Raw genomic sequence first — 20347 nt, 5'->3', positions numbered from 1 at the left:
CTGATAGATGAAGATAATAAATAATTAAAAAGTCTTAAATATGTGTGTAATGATCAGACTTCTAAAAGAAGATGTGAGGTAGAAGAATTTAAGTCAGGTGGACAACATAGAAGAAAAACTTTTAAAATTAGCATGTCTGGTCATAATCTCATTCCATAAAGAAATTTACTTTTCATATTCTTAGAATACTAGGCTCAAAGTAGGTAAGAGGTTTTGGAGTATGAAGTCTTTACATATACTTCATATTAGTTCAAGAAAAATATGACAGTTTAGTGCCGTGTAACTCATTTCAGAGTAAAAGTTTTACATAATTGTGGAAAAACATATCCTTACCTCAGGAAGTTCTGGAAATTTTATTTAAAATAGAAAAGAATACAGATTATTTTTGTTTAACTTATATAAAAAGTTTTTATTATGAAAATGCTTGAAAGAAGGCAAAATGTAATGAGTCCCCATGAAGCCCTCATTTCCTCTTCAATAATTATAGATCCGTGGGCAGTCTTTTTCTGTACCTTCAACTACTTTCGATCCTCTTAAATTATTTTTAAACAAATTCCTGACATCATATTATTTCATCTGTAAATACTTAGCAGGTATCTCTAAAAGGTTATATCTTTAAAGCCCTCAAGTATTCTTTCTTTTTTTAAAAAAAATTTATTTATTTTTATTTTATTTATTTTTGGCTGGGTTGGGTCTTTGTTGCTGCTCACGGGCTTTCTCTAGTTGTGTCGCACGGCGGCTACCCTCCGTAGCAGTGCGCGGGCTTCTCATTGTGGTGGCTTCTCTTGTTGCGGAGCATGGGCTCTAGGCATGCAAACTTCAGTAGTTATGGCACACAGGCTCAGTAGTTGTGGCACGTGGGCTCAGTAGTTGTGGCTCTTGGGCTCTAGAGTGCAGGCTCAGTAGTTGTGGTGCACGAGCCCTTAGTTGCTCCGCGGCATGTGGGATCTTCCTGGACCAGGACTCGAACCCATGTCCCCTACATTGGCAGGCGGATTCTTAACGACTGCTCCACCAGGGAAGCCCAAGTATTCTTATCGTGTATAAAAATAACTGTAACTTCTTAATGTCATCAGATACTTAGTGTTTCAATTTCTATTTGTTCATAAATGTCCATTTTTTCCCCATTTGTTTGAATCAAGATCTAAATCAAGTTCGTTGAACTGCCTTTTTTTTTTTTTTAAAATTCCCTCTTTCTCATTCTCTCTCCCTTCCCTCTCCCCAGGGTTACTACTACTCTTATTTCTAATACCATGTACTCCTGTTTTTTTCATTTTATGTTACAAGAATCACATAGACTTTTTTTTTTATCTGTACAAATCAAGCATTTTATTTAGTTATATAGCAAGGGAGCACTCCTTTATTCTCCACTTAAATACCATGCTTGAGATTTAAAATCATGTTTGGTAGTGTACTGCAGGATGCTAAATCAGACTTCACCCATATTGCTTTGGATTTCTTGATATCTTTTTATGTTTTCCATCACCCATTAGAACGATTAGTTTAGCATCTGTAATCTAAACTTGACCCTTCCTGGATGTAGAAGTCATACAGTCCTTTGTCTAGCTTCCTTGTTAGCTCATTATTTTATGAGATTCATCCATATTGTGCATGCCCTTTGACTTTTTTTAAACAGCTTATTGAGGTGTAATTCACCAACTTTACAAGTCACCTATTTAAAATGTACAAATGTGATGATTTTTATTGTAGTCAGAGTTGTGCAGCCGTCTCCACAATCCATTTTAGAACATTTTCATCCTCCAAAAAAGAAACCCCATACTCATTGTCATCACCTTCCAAGTGCTTCCCTCCCTAGCCCCCACCCCAGGCAACCTCTAATCTATTTTCAGTTTCTATGGATTTGCTTATTCTGGACATTTCATATAAATGGAATTATACAGTATGTAGTCTTTTGTAACTGGCTTCTTCCACTTAGCATAATGCTTTCAAGGTTCCTCCAGGTTGTAGCACGTATCAGTACTTCTCTTTTTTTTCATGGATGAATAGTACCCCATTTTATGAATATATCATATTTTCTTTATCCAGTCATCAGTTGATGGATATTTGGATTAATAGGCAAATGGTTAATACTTTTTGCCTATCATAAATAACGCTGCGGTGAACATTCTTGCACAGGTTTTTGTTTTGTTTTATGTTTTTATTCCTCTTGGCTCCTTTAACTTTTTAAGAATAGTTTTTCCTATTAGAAAAACTAATTAGAAAGTAGTTTAGAAAATTAGTTTCCGGGACTTCCCTTGTGGCGCAGTGGTTAAGAATCCACGTGCCAATGCAGGGGATACGGGTTCCATCCCTGGTCTGGGAAGATTCCACATGCTGCGGAGCAACTAAGCCCGTGTGCCACAACTACTGAAGCCCGCACGCCTAGAGCCTGTGCTCTGCAACAAGAGAAGCCACCGCAGTGAGAAGCCTGCGCACCATGACGAAGAGTAGCTCCCGCTCGCCACAACTAGAGCTGGGTGCAGCAACGAAGACCCAACGCAGCCAAAAAATTAAAAATTTAAAAAAACAAAACGAAAACTAGTTTCCTAAAATTAGAAAAATTCAGAGTGAATTAATACACGTCCATCAAAAAAACCTTAGAAAATACAGAAAAGCGAAAAGAAGGAAAAAGTTCTCCAAGTTGATGTCTTTTAAGTCTCTTGATATCTTTAAATTCCCCTTTCATACTTACCTATATATCTACCTCTCTTCTTCCTTTCTTCACCCTCTTTTTTTCCTTAAATTTTGTTTTGTTGAAGAAACTCAGTCATTTGTCTTACGGAGTTTTGACTCTGGATTTTGCTGGTTGCATCCTCTGTATTTCCTGTAAATTGGTAGAAAGAATGATTTTTAAATATAGTCTAATAATTGTAGAGTGTTTTTGTCAGCACCATATGGTTGCCATACTGTGGCTGCCATTTTATGTTGCCTGAGTTTTACTAAATTGTTATCTTCTGTTCCATTCATTCACTTGCTTATTTGTGTATTTTTAAATGAGCTTCTCCATTAGATGGGCATTTGTTTACCTCTTCCAAATGTCTTTATTTCATTTCTCTCTGATAAAGGCCATATATTTGTTTTGAGATTAACTTCTGTTTAAAAACTATAATAGAATCACTAGTTCTCTATTTCTGGTCAATCTTGACTGTTAAGTTTTAAAAGAAGCCTTAACATTTCCAGTAATTCCAATACCATTTTTCCATAATTCACATGAAATACTTAGTTTTATAGCAGTGGTTAACTTAACCATTTGTTCCCAAAACCTTTTCTGTGAAATAAATCTGAAGTTCTCCTCAAATGAATTAATGTGTGAATATATTCTGTAATTAGGAAAACACACACCATTTTACTATATGATACTTAGAGATTTGCTATTTTTACTGTTTCGGTTTAAAGAATGAGTTGCTGTTTTCCTCCTATTCTCTACCTTAAGTTAGCATTTAAAAATTAACATATTGCTGTTAAAGTAATTTCAGCATCTTTTTTACTTCTTCCTGTTGACCAGCTTTTGGGGATGTGATTTGACTTCAGTATTTCAGTATATTTGTGCCCTCTCGTGTGCCGGAAAGATTATCAGGTGGATGTGGTTTATAATTTATAGAAGGACTCTTTTTGTTTCTAATGAATATTTTCATGTAGGTATTTCAGGAACCAGCAGAGGAAGAACGAGATGGCAGAAAAAAGAAATACCCTAGTCCCCAGAAGACTCGTTCAGAATCTAGTGAACGAAGGTTTGTGTTTATTTTTAATTAGGAAGACATGTATAACTCACTTTTCAGTTACCGTAGAAGGGCATTAAAGGGATTTTTAACATATGCTCTACTCCTTTCTCTACGCTGATTAAAGAAAGAAAATGTTTTTCCTTCCATTCCCCCTGTTTTTTGTCTTTGTCATACTTTCTCTTCCTTTTATAAACAGTCTTCATTATGTGCTTTCCCCAAGAGCTCAGGGGTGGGAGCAGTCTCCTTAGAGAATATTAATGAAATGTTCCATTTTGTTAGGGGTGCTCAGTATTAAAATCATCTGTAGCATTTTCTTACAAGTAGTGCAGTTTATATGTTGAATCATCAGCCTACCATCAAAAAATTAGTCTTTGTTTAGGAAAACTTTGTTTTGAGCCTTTTGTCTTTTCTAGTTTTAAATATGTTTTTCCTCTTACCCCTCCCCATACTTTGGATTCACCTCTTTTTTTCATTTCTTCCCACCCAGTGTACTTGAAGGGAATGTTTTTTTCTTTTTATATAATGGATTAGAGGAATTATATGGTAGTTTTATGGTTTCTGGAAAAGTATAGAAGCTATGAATTTTGGTGAATCAAGGAGGATATTTCATACTACTGATTTGTTTTCAGACTTGGTTTCTATAGCATACATATGGCTTTCATATCTGTGTATTATAGGACACGTGAGAAAAAAAGAGACGATGGCAAGTGGAGAGACTATGACCGGTACTATGAGCGGACTGAAATGTACCGTGAGAAGTATGACTGGAGAAGAGGCAGGAGTAAGAGCCGGAGTAAGAGCCGAGGCCTGAGTCGAAGTCGGAGTCGAAGCCGGGGGCGCAGCAAAGACCGGGATCCCAATAGGAATGTTGGTGGGTCCATGAGCCTTCCCCAAAAAACTCCGTAGTTGCTTATCTTCCTATATCACAAGGGTGCCAGAGTGTCCCTTAAAAGTAACTGTACCTTTAATATGTTTGAACAATGTAAAATCTGGAATTATCTCAAAAAACTTGATTTTTGTTAAAGACAAGGCTCTAGTCTCAGGTTGGAGTTAAAGGAGTTTGACTAAAAAGAGCTATCCATAAGTGTATCATCGTATGTGAGTAGACTTAAGTCATGTTGTATAATTGAAACAAATGTCCTTTAGTCAACAAAGCTGTTACTGGAAGAAGAGGGTTGCCTGCTCCCCTACCCCCACCCCCGACTGAAAATAATTGATTTGCTTTAAGGTTGATTAGAGTATTTAAAATTAAAAAGAAAGAAATTTAAGTAGATTACTGGGATCCCAACCACTGATCTCCCAGGATAGCAGTTTGGAAGTCAATTCTTTTTTTTTTTTTTTTGCGGTCCGTGGGCCTCTCACTGTTGTGGCCTCTCCCGTTGCGGAGCACAGACTCCGGACGCACAGCCTCAGCGGCCATGGCTCACGGGCCCAGCCGCTCTGCGGCACGTGGGATCCTCCCGGATGGGGCACGAACCCACGTCCCCTGCATCGGCAGGCGGACTCTCAACCACTGCAACACCAGGGAGGCCCTGGAAGTCAGTTCTTGGATAGCATTCTTATTAAATATCAGTAGAGAAGCAGGTGTTTCTTCATTTTGTATTGATGTTGATGTTATAAAAGATGATTTTATACAAGTTACTGGTCAAAATATGTCACACTGTTGATGTTCCTGGTTTTAGGATATATTAATAATGAGAGCACTTTGAAATATGGACAGCTCAGTAAGTTTACTTCAGTATTCTCATCTTTCTTTTTCTGTGAGAAAATAAACGTAGTTTAAGAACATAGATGTCTGATCTTATTTGTTTCTTGTTTTTATTTTGTCTCTGAAGCAGAACATAGGGAAAGATCAAAGTTTAAGAGTGAGAGGAATGACTTGGAGAGTTCCTACGTGTCTGTGTCTGCACCACCTCCGAACTCTTCTGAGCAGTATTCCTCTGGGGCACAGTCTATTCCCAGCACTGTTACTGTGATCGCACCTGCGCACCACTCTGAAAACACAACGGAGAGTTGGTCTAATTACTATAATAATCATAGCTCTTCCAATTCTTTTGGTCGAAACCCTCCACCAAAGAGGCGATGCAGAGATTATGATGGTAAAAGTTCTCTTCTATATTGTACCCCAAAGTACTAGTAAAGCAAATGTTGCTAGTAGTGCATACCTTTTCATTACAGTCTGGATTTTATTAAAAGGGGTGAATGAGGAGGAGAATCTCTTTTGGCATATGCTTCTTGTTGGGTGTAATAGTTTGGCTCTTGTTAACAGAATGTTTAAATTTTACCCTTTAGTTTGTTTTTTGTTGTTCTTGTTACTTCAAACACTATAAGTATACCACAAACTTTGGTAGACACTAGGAATTTTAATTTTTTTGTGTGGTGTTTGTCCCTGGGAATTTGTTAATAAGCATGTATAACCTACTTACAATTTTAACTTGCTAACTTTCCATTTGAATGAATGGATCAGGCTGTGTGTGTGCGTGCATTTATTTTAATTTTTTATTATGGAAATATTTAAATATTTACAGAAGTTGACAAAATAATATAATTAACCCTAGTGTATCCATGATCTCGCGTTAACTCATGGGCAATCTTGTTTTTGTGTATACTTCCACCACTTCTCCCTGGCCTGTATTATTTGAAGCAAATAACAGACATCATAACATTTTTTCTCTAAATATAGAATGTATATATTTTTACATTTTATTTATTTTTAAGTAGGGAATAGAATCACATGATTCAAGCATTAAATCACTGTCACCCTGGTCTTCCAGCCACAAAGATCTCCTTCCCAAGGACAGTTTAATGCTGTCAATTTCTTGTGTCTTTCCAAACATAGTCTTTGCATGTGTACATAAACAAAAACATATATTTCCCCCACTTTCTTTTTTACATAAATTCTAGTATACTATATACTATTCACACTTCATTCATACTATGCATAATGTTTTTTTCACTTAGCAGTATTTTCTGGAGTCATCCTGTGTTAATATATAAAGAGCTTCCTCAGTATTTTTTACACTTCTTAGTATTCTGTATGTACAAAAATATGTTTAAACCTGTTTCTTTTTGATGGCACTTTTGAGGTGTTTCAAATATTTTGCTGTTACAAACAATGCTGCAGTGAATAACCTGGTACATAATGCTCAGTTGAATACTTTAAAGTTTCAATTCCTAGATATAGCAAGAATGGTTGCTTTAGAATAATAGCATGAAAGTAGATAGTTGAAAGTAGATCATCTAATTCAAGTTCCTTATCCCTCCCCACCTTCGTTAAATTGTTATTTAAAATATCTGAATTTTTATTACGAAAACTCAATAGCGAATGGGTTAATCTAATAGTGGTTGGTAGCCTGTTTTTGATCCAGTTATTTGCTATCTCAACAAAGTGTAGTCTCACAGTATAGAAAGTAGAGAGTACACCTGCCCCTACCTCAGGGATATGCGATGGTTAACAGAGTAACACTCAGAAGGCTTTAGACTCCCTGGAGAAAAAACACCTCATAAATGAGATTGGTGGGTGTTTCAGGGACTTGTTTGTTTTCTAAACTCTGGGTAGATCATAATAAGATTTATCTTCTTACAGAAAGAGGATTTTGTGTACTTGGTGACCTTTGTCAGTTTGATCATGGAAATGATCCCCTGGTTGTTGATGAAGTTGCTCTGCCAAGCATGATTCCTTTCCCTCCGCCTCCTCCTGGGCTTCCTCCTCCACCACCTCCTGGAATGTTAATGCCTCCGATGCCAGGCCCAGGCCCAGGCCCAGGTCCAGGTCCTGGCCCAGGCCCAGGCCCAGGCCCTGGCCACAGTATGAGACTTCCTGTTCCTCAAGGACATGGCCAGCCTCCGCCTTCTGTTGTGCTTCCCATACCAAGTAAGTATATGTTGAATATTTCTTTAGTGGAGAATTATATTTAGAAGAATCCATACCTTTTACCTAACTTGACACTAGATTTTAAGTTTTTGAAAAATAAATTATTAATAGAATTTGGAATATATTCCCATAATTAAGATGTTTTTCTTTTTTTTCTATCCAGTGTTACATTGCATTATTTGTAGTACCTCCAAGTGTAAATTTTATCAATAGTGGTCTAATCTATATTGACCTGGAGTCAGAATCTTGCTAATTGATAGCATCTTAAGAAAGCCAGTGTTTTGAAGAGGTCAGAAAAAAAAGAACATGCCAGTAGTTCAGTGAAATTTCCGTCTTTAAAGAAAATCTCTGCAAAAGTATTGAAATAATCTTTAAAACATTTTATTATGGAAATTTTCTTTTTTTTCTTCCAGTTTTATTGATATATAATTGATGTACAGTACTGTTTAAGTTTAAGGTATTCAGCATAATGATTTGACTTGTATACATCATGAAGTGATTATCACAATAAGTTTAGTGACCATCCATCATCTCATATAGGTACAAAATTAAAGAAATAGGAAAAAAAATTATTTTTCTTATGGTGAGAACTTTTAGGATTTACTCTGTTAACAACTTTCATATATAACATACAGCAGCATTAATTATATTTATCATGTTGTACATTACATCTCTAGTACTTATTTATCTTATCATTGGAAGTTTGTGTCTTTTGACTGCCTTCGTCCCATTCCTTTTCCCCTCTATGGAAATTTTTGGATATACACAGATGTAGAATAATAATATACCATGTACCATCATCCAACTTAAGTGGTTATCAATATTCAGCTGTTTTTGTCTCATTTATTCCTCCCCCTCCCCACACACAATTTTTTTGCTTATTTTTTCTTTTTGCTGAAGTAAATTTCAGATGTCATAGCATTTCACCAGTATGTACTTCAGTATGAATCTCTTCAATGATAAGGACTTCAAAAAAAAAATCAATATGCTGTTACCACATCCACCAAAATTAAGAGTAACAAATGTTTAAAAATGATCATTTAAAAAAACTTAACTGGGGCTTCCCTGGTGGCACAGTGGTTGAGAGTCCGCCTGCCGATGCAGGGGACATGGGTTCGTGCCCCGGTCCAGGAAGATCCCACATGCCGTGGAGCGGCTGGGCCCGTGAGCCATGGCTGCTGAGCCTGCGCGTCCGCAAAAAAAAAAAAAAAAAACAACTTACTTAACAGTTGCTGGTTTAGCAGAAACAGAAATAAGACTAAATTTTTTAAATGTAACTGAAAAAATTCTGGGGCAGTCAGTTTACATGTGTACAAAGGCATAAGAAAATATCTACCCAAAGACATTTAATGTTTTAAGAGTTAGCAAATTATTTTTAAAAATGGTTGCCATTTAATTTATTTAAGTTGTACTTTTTCAATTTTGGGGGTTTTTTAATCTTAATTTTTTTAAATTATTGCAAACTCACGAGAAGTTGCAAAAATAGTTTAACATGATTCCATGTACCCATCACATAGCTTTCCTGCAGTAATATTCTTTATAGAACACGTTTCATTAAAGTTGATAACGATTCGGAGACATTTAATGCATAGATTGGTCAATAGCAATATGGTTATTTTAACAGTGTTTGTTAGTATTTAATATTGTCACATGAATGGTATAATTATGAAGCTCAAGGTGAGATTTTATTTCCCAGATTAAAAGCCATCTTTGATGTATAGGAATTCTCACAATAAAAGATCTTAACCTCATTTTGGGAATATATCTGTTTAAAAGTTAAATCTAAGAATGTCATTTCCCCCAACATTTTGCTATGAAAAATTTCAAGGAAACAAATAGCATCTAGGTTCTACAATTAACTAAAAATGTGATCTCTCCATGTTTAGTTTTCATGCCTTTTCACGGTATGTTGTAACATCAGTACACTTAAACATGTTTATCATTAACTTGAGAGTTCTGTAGAACTCTCTCACCGCAGAAAGTTTGTTCAGGTCCCTTGGTAGCCATTTTCTACTGCCCCTCCAGATGCAACCAGTCTGCCATTTTTCCACCCTAGATTAGTTTCGTCCGTTACAGAACTAAAATGTCATTTAAATTAATTATGTACCCAGTGCTTAACCCTGCACATATCAAATTCCTTAATTCTGTTCTAAGCCAAAGTAGGTATTTTAAGTGTGAATATCCAAATTAATACTTGGTGTAGTGAGTATTTTTATTAGCTGGGAAACATTAATGCTCTACCTTTCACTTTTGGTTGTCTGTAGGACCACCTATAACACAGTCAAGCTTGATAAACAACCGTGATCAGCCTGGGACAAGTGCAGTGCCCAATCTTGCACCAGTGGGAGCAAGACTACCTCCTCCCTTACCCCAGAACCTCCTTTATACAGTGTCAGAACGTAAGTATACATTTGATTTAAAATTGCTAGGGTATAGAAAAGCCAAGTTTTCTCAGAACAGTCTTACACTTAAAAAAAAATACAATTAATTTCTATTTTTATGGACTGTGCTATATAAAAATTATATGTGTGTTTAAAGGACAGTTTAGTGTGTGGTTATGATATATAACTGTATTTTAATTTTGTGTGATAATGGGAGAGAAGGGCAAGGCCTTCTGTATTGGAGAAGTCTACTCTGCTGTAGAGTAGCAACATTCCTCCACTAAAGGAATTTTATTTTGAAGCTCCTGTTCAAAAATTGTTCCTCTGATTGAATTTCCAAAACATAAGGCTTATCTCCTAAGAGTATACAAAAGGTCCGATAAAATATACCTAATTATTTAACTTGTAATGCTGAAGTGAAGATAGCATCATTTAAACTGTAATATTTAGTGGTTAGGCTGTTTTGTAACATTTATGTTTAACTGTAATAATATGTTTTTCTTGGATCCTAATTCTCTTTTATTTCTTAAGTGTTTTTTTTTTGTTGTTGGTGTTGGTTTTAGTTGACTAAGGCTTAAAAAAATTTTTCTTCAAAAACATAAAAATAAGGTAGTTGGTGGTTTAAAATGTCAGACTGTGAGATTTTCTTTACAGAGCTAGGTAACTTTATAGATAAATTCATCTTTTTTTGTAACTGTGTTTATCATAAACATTTCTTCATCTCTGTCATGACCTGGAGAGGCAACTTAGAAAAGTAATTAAGCCCAGGTTCAAATTCTGCTTCCATCACTTGTGTCATTGTGACCTTAGGCAAGTTACTTAACCTCTTTGTATCCTAATTTCCTCTTTTGTAGAATTGAAATAATAATAACATTACTCACCTCATTAAGGTTGTTTTGGGGAAGAAATGGATTAATAGCTATAAAGCATCTGGAATAGTATCTGGCACCTAGCAAGTTACACATAAGGAATAGTTATTATAATTTTGTAGTTATCATTGTCTCCATAAATTTCAGCCTCTCTGAAATCAAACCTGTTATCTTCCCTTAAGTCTCTACTACCTCCACAATGCTTGTCTTTCTTTGTTAATGGAAATAACACCCACCTTATCACCTAGAATTGAAACCCTGACATGACTGACTCATTGCTTTGCTTTTTTATATCTAGTTAATCGAAAAATTGTTCCTCTTTTTCTTTGAAGCATCCCTTTCTGTCTCTTCCTGCTGTGGCTTCTGCCCTCATCCACGCTTGAATCACTTCACATTTCGGATTATTGCTACAATCTTCTTGAGTCCATTACGTTTCACCCCCATCTTCCCCCCATGTCACACCACATAATGCTGCTAAGCTAGTCTGCCTAAGAAAACCAGCCATGACAGTTCCTTATGAGAACTCTTCAGTGGCCATTATTTCCTCCTAAACCATAGATGAACCCCTTTCTATGGCTTCTCTTTCTATAATCTATTCCTCACTTCTTGGTAGTCTCTTTTCACTATTCCCCCATGTGTATTTTCTGTGGTCAGGCCAATTATAACCCTGTCTGTGCCCCTGTCATGACTCAACTTTGTTTTCCTATCTTCATTCTTAGTAATGTACTCCCTCTCCTGTTTTTGCAAGACCCAGATCTTCTAAGTATATGGGGAACATTACTGCTCTGTTCTGAACTCCTACAGTACCAAAAAGCATTTATTACGTAATGACATATAATTGTACGTAGGCCTACTATTTGATTTCTTTTCATTTATGTAAATCTTATGTTCAGCTGTGCTTCTTCAGAACGGAAACCACATCTGATAGTTAAGTAATTGTCCATACTGTTTCACTTTTAGTATCTCACCGTCTTCTAATTACTATAGTGTCTTGTTGCAGTGCATATTTGTTTTACTGCTTCTCTCATTTTTTTTAATTACGGGAAATTTTATAAAAATAAAGAAGGTAGTATAATAAACTGCCACATTCCCATCACCCAGCTTCAACATGTTTCATGTTGATCAGTCTTGTTTCATCTATTCCCCCCTGAATCAGCTCTTAACATTACTTCTTAATGCCTTTTATTTATCTGAGAGTCTTTTGCAGATGACACATTTTCATATTGTTAAATTTAACATTGTGACTCACAATAAAAATTCCATTTTGTTTTTAATTTCTAAAAGATCTGGCGATTACCATTTATTTTAATATTGTTAAATTTAACATTGTGACTCACTCTATAAAAGTTCCCTTTTTTTTTTCCCAGCATGAGATTTTTATTTTCTATTTCAGATAAGTTATGGGGAAATGTATATCAAATTTTGTGCCCTGAAGTACAGCTTTTTTTTTTCTTTTTAAATTTTTATTGGAGTATAGTTGATTTACAGTGTTGTGTTAGTTTAGGTGTACAGCAAAGTGAATCAGTTATACATATACATACATCTACTCTCTTTTTGTTTTTTAGATGTTGGGGGTAGGAGTTTATTAATTAATTTATTTTTGCTGTGTTGGGTCTTCGTTTCTGTGCGAGGGCTTTCTCTAGTTGTGGCAAGCGGGGGCCACTCTTCATGGCGGTGCGCAGGCCTCTCACTATCACGGCCTCTCTTGTCATGGAGCACAGGCTCCAGACTCGCAGGCTCAGTAGTTGTGGCTCACGGGCCTAGTTGCTCCGCGGCATGTGGGATCTTCCCAGACCAGGGCTCGAACCCGTGTCCCCTGCATTAGCAGGCAGATTCTCAACCACTGTGCCACCAGGGAAGCCCCATCTACTCTCTTTTAGATTCTTTTCCCATATAGGTCATTACAGAGTATTGGGTACAGTTCCCTGTGCTGTACAGTAGGTCCTTATTAGTCATCTGTTTTATATATAGTACTGTGTATATGTCAATTCCAATCTCCCAATTCATCCCTCCCCACCCCTCACCCCTTTCCCCCCTGGTAACCACAGGTTTGTTTTCTACATCTGTGAGTCTGTTTCTGTTTTGTAAATACGTTCATTTGTACCATTTTTTTAGATTCCACATATAAGTGATATATGATATTTGTCTCTTTCATCTGACTTCATTCAGTATGACAAAAATTCCATTTTGATTTTAATGAAAAAATATCTGGCAGTTACCATTTATTTCAATGACTTAGCCTGATATTAATTCAGCAAATATTTTTTGAGTGCCTACTATGTGCCAGGCATTGTGCTACACCCTAGGGAGCCAAGATGAACAAAATGTCTGACTTCATGTTTGAAGATGATTTTTCTGTTATTTCTTAAAAGCCAGACTATTTTTGGTATATCAGTAAAGTCCTTTTAGAACTGAAGTTTCAAGTTTCCGTTTTTCAGAGGCTGATAACATTTCTAAGAAAATTTGGGGGACCAGTACAGTTAGCAGCTTCTTATTTTGCTGTGTTAAGGACTGCATATGAAGACATCTAATATTTCGATTTTAAAAATACATTTTTATACGAAATAACTCAGAATAAATGACAGTCCTTTTAAATTTGGCTTTATGAAATATCACATTTTTTTCCCATTTTTGTTTCAGACCAGTAAAGGGCAATAGCTTCCTATTGGCATTTGTGAATTAGTGCTTTAGAAGATAGTCTTATATGCTGTGTCATTGTTTATAAAGAGACTTAGTTGGTGGGCAACTGAACATTTTGAAACTTATAGAATATTCAATATTGGGAAGTTTAAAACTCTACTATGCAAACTGCTTTCTTCCTTTCTTAAAAGTTAAAATGTGATTCCAAAATTTAGAGAGAAATTTGAAAACCTAGGAGATGGTTTCTGATAATCTAAACATAAAAAATTTTTTTTGGTGAGTGTAGTTTGTTATTTATAAATTTTTTGTATCTTTCTATTCAGTTGATTTTAAAACATCTTTTTTTTTTAATTACCTTTGAGACAGATAAGTTGAATTCTTCAAATTGTTCAGGTTTACTTTTAAGCTATACTTTATAATTTCAAGAAAATTAGAACTTGCTTCAGTTCAAATGAAGTGAAAAAGCTATATGTCTGTTTGCAATGTAATAGGGAACTTAAGCTATTCTTAAAGTTTTACAAGTTGGGAAAGTTTAAGTTACAGATTTTTTTGGTCATTGAAACTATCATTAAAATTCACAGCATAGAAAATGTGTGTAAGTGAAGAACAGCATATCAAATGGTATTTAGTTGTGAAAATTATGTCAATAGGGACCCAAATAAACATAGAAAAATGAAATCTGGATTTTTGGAGGTAAGAATAGGAGTCTACTGAATGCTAGGTACTGGGAATATACAGATGAATAAGATGATTTTTCTCTTAAGAAGCTAAAAATCTATTAGTGGGAAAGAAATATGTTAAAAATTACAAACCCACAAAAATCAATCACAGTGTATTTTGCTGTTAAAACTAAATGAACAGAGTGCCTCAGAAATACAGGTAACAAAGGAACTAATTCTGCCCAAAATAAAACCTTCATCTAGTCTGTAATTATCACTCATTTTTTAAGAGGTCAGTTGAATGTTAAAAGAAGAAAAAGAATTACCTCACTGGAAAACTGGGTAGGATACATGGGGCTCCTGGTAATGCTATTTAAAACTTAATGTCAGAAATGGTTATAATTTAGAAAAAGCTCTGAAATTTGGTTTTTTTGGAGTTAAGATGTCCGAAATACTCTGAAAGGGACTTAAATAATGAAACGTAGTTGGAATTGTATGGAAAAACACCTATTAAAATCAACTCTTTCCTTTGAAGTACTTAAACATTTTACCCAAATTTGAAGTCACCAATTCAGTGTACAGTTTTGGGGTTTTGGGTTTTGTGGGTTCCCCCTTCCCCCTGCACAGGACAGGACTATTTTAAAGTATACTCCCTTTTCTGCCTTAAATTTGACCTGTTTATTCTGCTTCTTTGAAGAAGTAGGAGTAGAAATATTTTGTAACTGCTAGGCTCGTTGTACTGGGTATGTGAAAGAGTGATAGTAAAATATAACATCCTAGATTTTATTTATTTATTTATTATTATTTTTTTTTTTTGCGGTACGCGGGCCTCTCACTGTCGTGGCCTCTCCCGTTGCGGAGCACAGTCTCCGGACACGCAGGCCCAGCAGCCATGGCTCACAGGCCCAGCCGCTCTGCGGCATGTGGGATCCTCCTGGACCGGGGCACGAACCCATGTCCCCTGCATCGGCAGGCGGACTCTCAACCACTGCGCCACCAGGGAAGCCCAACCAATTTGATTTTTAAAAACTTTTTATTATGGAAAATTTCAAATACAAGACGAGAGCAAATAGTGTAGTTAATTGTCATTATTCATTTAGTGGCTTCAACATGTATCAACACACGGTTAATCTTGCTTTATCTGTAACTCACTCCTGACTTGATTATTTTAGAACAAGTCCCAAACATAACATTTAATCTGTAAAATCTTCATTATATACCTCTAAAAGATAAGGGATAAACACACATGCACACAATTACTATACTTTAATCACAATCCCAAGATATTTATAACAGGTATTATTGTCAAATATCCAACCAGTGTTCATTATTCCCAGTTGTATCATAGATGTTCCTTTATAGCTGGTTCATTTGAAGCTGGATCCAAATAAGGTTACATATTACATTTAGTTAATATGTTTTTAAGTCTTTATTTGTTTATTTATTTTATTTTTTTAAAGTCTTTAAATCTGTAACAGTTTCTCCAACCTCTTTTTTTCTCCTTGACATTTATTTGTTGAAGGAACAGATCATTTGTCCTGAAGAATTTTTCCACAATCTGGACTTGGCACATTGCATCCCCTGGTGTTATTTAACACATTCCTCTATCCTCTGTATTTCCTGTAAATTAGAGGTTTAGATCTAGAGACTTAATTAGGGTCATGTTTGCTCCCCCCCCCCTTATTTTGAATGAATATTTTATTGATGGGGTTTTGTACTTCCTACTGCAGTATATCATGATGTACATAATACCAAGTTGTCTCCTTTCTGTGTTACAAATATTGATCACTGTGTACAGGTGTTTTCATCCTGATGCATCTGTTTAAAAAGTTGCACGTGGTTATTTGTGATCCCTGCCTAGATCTCTTGTTTCATTGGGGTTATAAAAGTGTGATACTCTAATTCTATTATTTCTTCTACATTTATTGGCTGGCATTCTACAAAGTGAAACTTGGGAGTTAACCATTTCTTTAACCTGAAATTCACTTTTTACAGGAAAGACAGGATAAATGCTTGTGTCCTTTCATTTATCACTTTTCAGAAAATGAGTTTGTTTCCTAATATCTTCCAGAGGTACCACTGTATTTTTTTTAAGTATCATAAAGAACTCATGGATTTCTAACATTTGGTATGTTTCACCCCATTATGGCCCTTTTTGATGTTCAAATTGTCTAGTTTTTGACCATGGGGAGCCTCTTCATGTTGGTTCTGCAGATTGCTTTGTTTCGTTTTTGACATGCTAGTGTTTGGTAGCCATCTTGCTTTTGGAGGGACAGGGTATACTAAGGTGTACCAGGCCCATCTTAGAAGTTTTCTAACCAGTCCTAGAATCAGCCTTTTATCTGAGGAACTGTTTCTTTTTGAAATACTATTTAGAGACCTGAATAGATGTTGTTAAAGAAAATCACGGCTCATTTGAATAAACAGCCATCTTTCTGAAGTGTCTGAATGCATGTTCTTTGTCACTCGTTTTAAAAAGACATTGTACAAAGTAGCCTTTTAGTTTCTAATTTACTTTGAGACAGTTATTAATTAAATACACATGGTACATTGAGTGCTGTATCATAAATTTAAACTAGTCATATGGACTGAGATTGTACTTCCCATTTTTCTCTTTAGCTCACTACTGCATTCTGCAAGGAATTCTCTGCAGTAGGTCATGCTTAAAACTATTTTCAGATCATTGAGGATATGTTAAATTGTTTTTGCAATGTAATGATTGATCCTTTTTTCAGTTTTGAAAGGATTGGTGCTAAGCCCCCAGTTATGTGGTCTGCTTATACAGTATGATGTGTCACCTCCTCTGCTCCGTATATAGGAAGAGAAGGGTAGTAAAGTTTAGCACATCTATTTCTTCTCTGCATTTACTGTGAAATCAAGTGGTGCTTTGTGACTTGTCTTATTAAGGTGTATTAATAGTCTTCTGGATTGTTCACTTTATAAGGACATTTCATCAGGTATAAAAAAATTCTAAATTCACTTTGTTTTGTGTCACATAGTGAATGTCTGTCTGACTTTAGATATAAAATATTGAGTAAATCTTAAAAATAGGTCTCATACGAGGTAGTCAGTGAAAAAGATACTATTAAATAACCAACCAAAGGGGGGTTTTGCTCCTTGATACCTTGTCTTTTTTAATCTTGTTCTACAGAATTTGGCTTCATTGTTTCTGACATTTCTTGCATCCATAAATATAGATTCTAAATGTGCTTTCTTTCCAAAAGTGGTCCTTAATATCTGAGGTAATTTCATGTGTACAGTGGCTAGTCTGTTCACCTGGGATTTTTTCCTTTTTTTCTTTCTCTATGTTTGTTATCCACCTGCTAGTAGGATAACGAATTTTCACTGTCTTGTTTAATTTTTTCTTTTGAATATTTCTTATTCTCTGAGGGTATGCTTGTGGTGGGTTTCTTTTTTTTAAGTTCCTTTATTATTTTTCTTTTTTCTGCTCTCAGGGAGTATAGTTTGTGCATACCTGAAATTATATGAGTTTGGGGAGGAGTGTTTTTATTTTTTTTAAATGGGTATGACAGCTTTGATAACCACATGTCTCATTGGATACAAAACTCTACATGAATAATAGCTCAAGGTTCCGTTGTCTAATAACGTGATATGGTTGATTGTTCAGTTTTGGGTAAATCAGCACGTAATTATTCCATTTAAGATTATAAAAAATGGTCGTTTTGCAGTCACACTATCTAATTCTTACTCTTTGTACCTCAATGCATCCTAACCAGTTGCATGTCTATTTCTTGAGTTAGAAAGTATCTTAGTAACATCTTTCTTGAGTACAGTTCCCATTGGTATACTTTCTCTGTTCTTGGCTCAAGTCTCAGGAAGTAGATCATTGCTTACGAGAAACTTGTGACTCTCAATCCCAGCTGCCCTCCTATTCTTTCCTCTGTAGGACAGCCCATGTACTCTCGTGAACATGGTGCTGCTGCATCTGAGCGACTTCAGTTGGGGACACCGCCTCCTCTGTTGGCAGCTCGTTTGGTGCCACCTCGAAACCTCATGGGATCCTCCACTGGGTACCATACCTCAGTCTCCAGCCCCACCCCTCTGGTCCCAGGTAAGCTTTGCTACAGATGGCCATCCACCTCTGATCTTTTGTACCATAAACTGGCCAACCTAAGAGGTGATCTGGTATCCTGATCTGCTCTCACAGATTCCCATTAAAACTCCTAGGTAGTTTTATTTTCTGTTTCTCTGCTTCTTTGGTTTGTCCCTAGTGGCTCCTAGATGATTAGGTCTCTTGTGTGTCTGTCATCTCTGGTGTCCTTTGTATTTACTTTCCATGCCTCTGTAACTAAGGTCATGCTAGTTCCTTGAACTAGTTTCTAATCCGATAGATAGGAAGAGAGTATCTACTTGAATGGTTTCTAATCAGTTACATGTTATAAGAAAACTAGGTTAATTTTTCTTTAAAAGAAAACAAAAACATCTGGTTTCTTCCTGATCATAGATGAAAATGTCTTTTTCCCATCTGTCCCTTGTTGTATGGAATGGCTGTGTATAATGTGATTTCTTGAAAACTCTTCCCTCCTATTGACATGTACATTTTGAAGATCTATGGAGTGCTTTGAGGGTGTCTCATGAGGTTTTTAACATTTCTCACTTTGCGTTTAGATCTCAGTTCATCATGATTAACTAAAGGACTTTCAAGTTTCTTAGGGTTCTGTGTATTCCCAGGAATTATCAGATCGAGGCTATTTGATTATGTAACTTCTTTAAAACTTTCTGCAGCCTTAGCGTAGATTTTTCTGTCAAGAGTACCAAGTGGTAACTGAAAACTTTTAAATCATAATTTGCTGATCTTATACTCTGAATTATAGAACTAATTGGCTAGTAATAAAGATCTGAATGTACCTTATCTTGTAGCTGAAACCTAATACGAGCAACAAAGGAGGTTTTTCCACTAAGAAAAAAAGATGCAAGGATTTATATTGATAAATCACAACTGTGAGAATCGGCATCTTCACTCCATCTTAACCTTCTTTCATTTTATGTACGATGAAAAGGATATTTTGGAGATAAACACATTCAGAATTTTTTTTTTTTTTTTTTTTTTTTTTTTTTTTTTCTGGGGCCTCTCACTGTCCTGGCCTCTCCCGTTGCGGAGCACGGGCTCCGGACGCGCAGGCTCAGCGGCCACGGCTCACGGGCCCAGCCACTCCGTGGCATGTGGGATTTTCCCGGACCGGGGCACAGAACCCGCGTCCCCTGCATCGGCAGGCGGAGTCTCAACCACTGCGCCACCAGGGAAGCCCCAGAATTTTTTTTAAACACTAACAAAATATTTATTTAGCATAAGAATTTTAAAAATTAAATTTTTAGGGACTTCCCTGGCAGTCCAGTGGTTAAGACTCCGTGCTTCCACTGCAGGGGGCGTGAGTTCCATCCCTGGTTGGGGAACTAGGATCCCGCATGCCACGCACAGTGTGGCCAAAAAAATAAATAAATTTTTAGTTGTAGAGAAAACACAGAGAACATGATAAAAGTGGCACTGATGAAGCGGGTGGTAGTAAAATAATGATTACATTTATAAATATAAAATGTATCTTATTTAGCTGTTTGAAATCAAACATTTGAGATATATTTTACATATGAAATTGGCTCTTTTCTCTCCAGTTTAAAGTGCACATAACCAGGCACTTCCCTGGTGGTCCAGTGGTTAAGACTCTGTGCTTCCAATGCAGGGGGCGTGGGTTTGATCCCTGGTTGGGGAACCAGGATCCCACATGCTGCGCAGCGCGGCCAAAAAAAGAAAAGCAGATAACCAAATTAATAGATTGGTTTTTTCCCCCAATTAAAAGAACACCGAGAAATTAGGTGAGACGTGATAACAGAGGAAACCCAGCCAGTCATTTGTATATGGCGTTCATGTATGTGAAAATTTCTCTTAAAAATGTGCATTTAAGTTTGCATTAGGTGATTAATATAGAGGACAAAAATGTCTAGGTAAACAAATCCAGAAATATATCAGTAATTCAGAATGGATTTACATGTCTGTGTTTTGTGACTGGAACATTTTTGTTTCTTTGACTTCCAATAGGTTTATCTATATACTATAATTCAAAGAGAGAAATATATATGGGTTGATATATTTGTTGAAGAAAATTCATTTTTCTGGTTATTTTATAATAGGAAATTATTTAACTACTGTTATTTGTTTCATGTTTTGTTGTTTTGTTTTCCCTCA

At 35.9% G+C, this 20347-nt stretch overlaps 1 protein-coding gene across 6 annotated transcripts in view; it reads left to right on the top strand.

The window, feature by feature from the left end:
• Positions 1-20347, top strand: part of RBM27 (RNA binding motif protein 27) — a 67545-nt gene that overhangs the window by 17860 nt on the left and 29338 nt on the right. For 3 of the 6 annotated variants that reach the window (XM_027081712.1, XM_027081710.1, XM_027081715.1), the window contains exons 4-9: positions 3640-3731; positions 4400-4593; positions 5558-5821; positions 7309-7596; positions 9861-9995; positions 18053-18217. In XM_027081712.1, the coding sequence (XP_026937513.1) occupies positions 3640-3731; positions 4400-4593; positions 5558-5821; positions 7309-7596; positions 9861-9995; positions 18053-18217 (1138 nt within the window). The remainder of the gene's footprint in view (positions 1-3639; positions 3732-4399; positions 4594-5557; positions 5822-7308; positions 7597-9860; positions 9996-18052; positions 18218-20347) is intronic. The other 3 variants (XM_027081711.1, XM_027081713.1, XM_027081714.1) reach the window with 3 other exon arrangements.

This window comes from Aethalodelphis obliquidens, unplaced genomic scaffold (assembly GCF_003676395.1).
Source record: "Aethalodelphis obliquidens isolate GAN/ISIS:26980383/991018 unplaced genomic scaffold, ASM367639v1 scaffold45, whole genome shotgun sequence".
In the NCBI taxonomy this organism is placed as follows: domain Eukaryota; kingdom Metazoa; phylum Chordata; class Mammalia; order Artiodactyla; family Delphinidae; genus Aethalodelphis; species Aethalodelphis obliquidens.
This window is presented reverse-complemented; position numbering and strand designations above follow the sequence as displayed.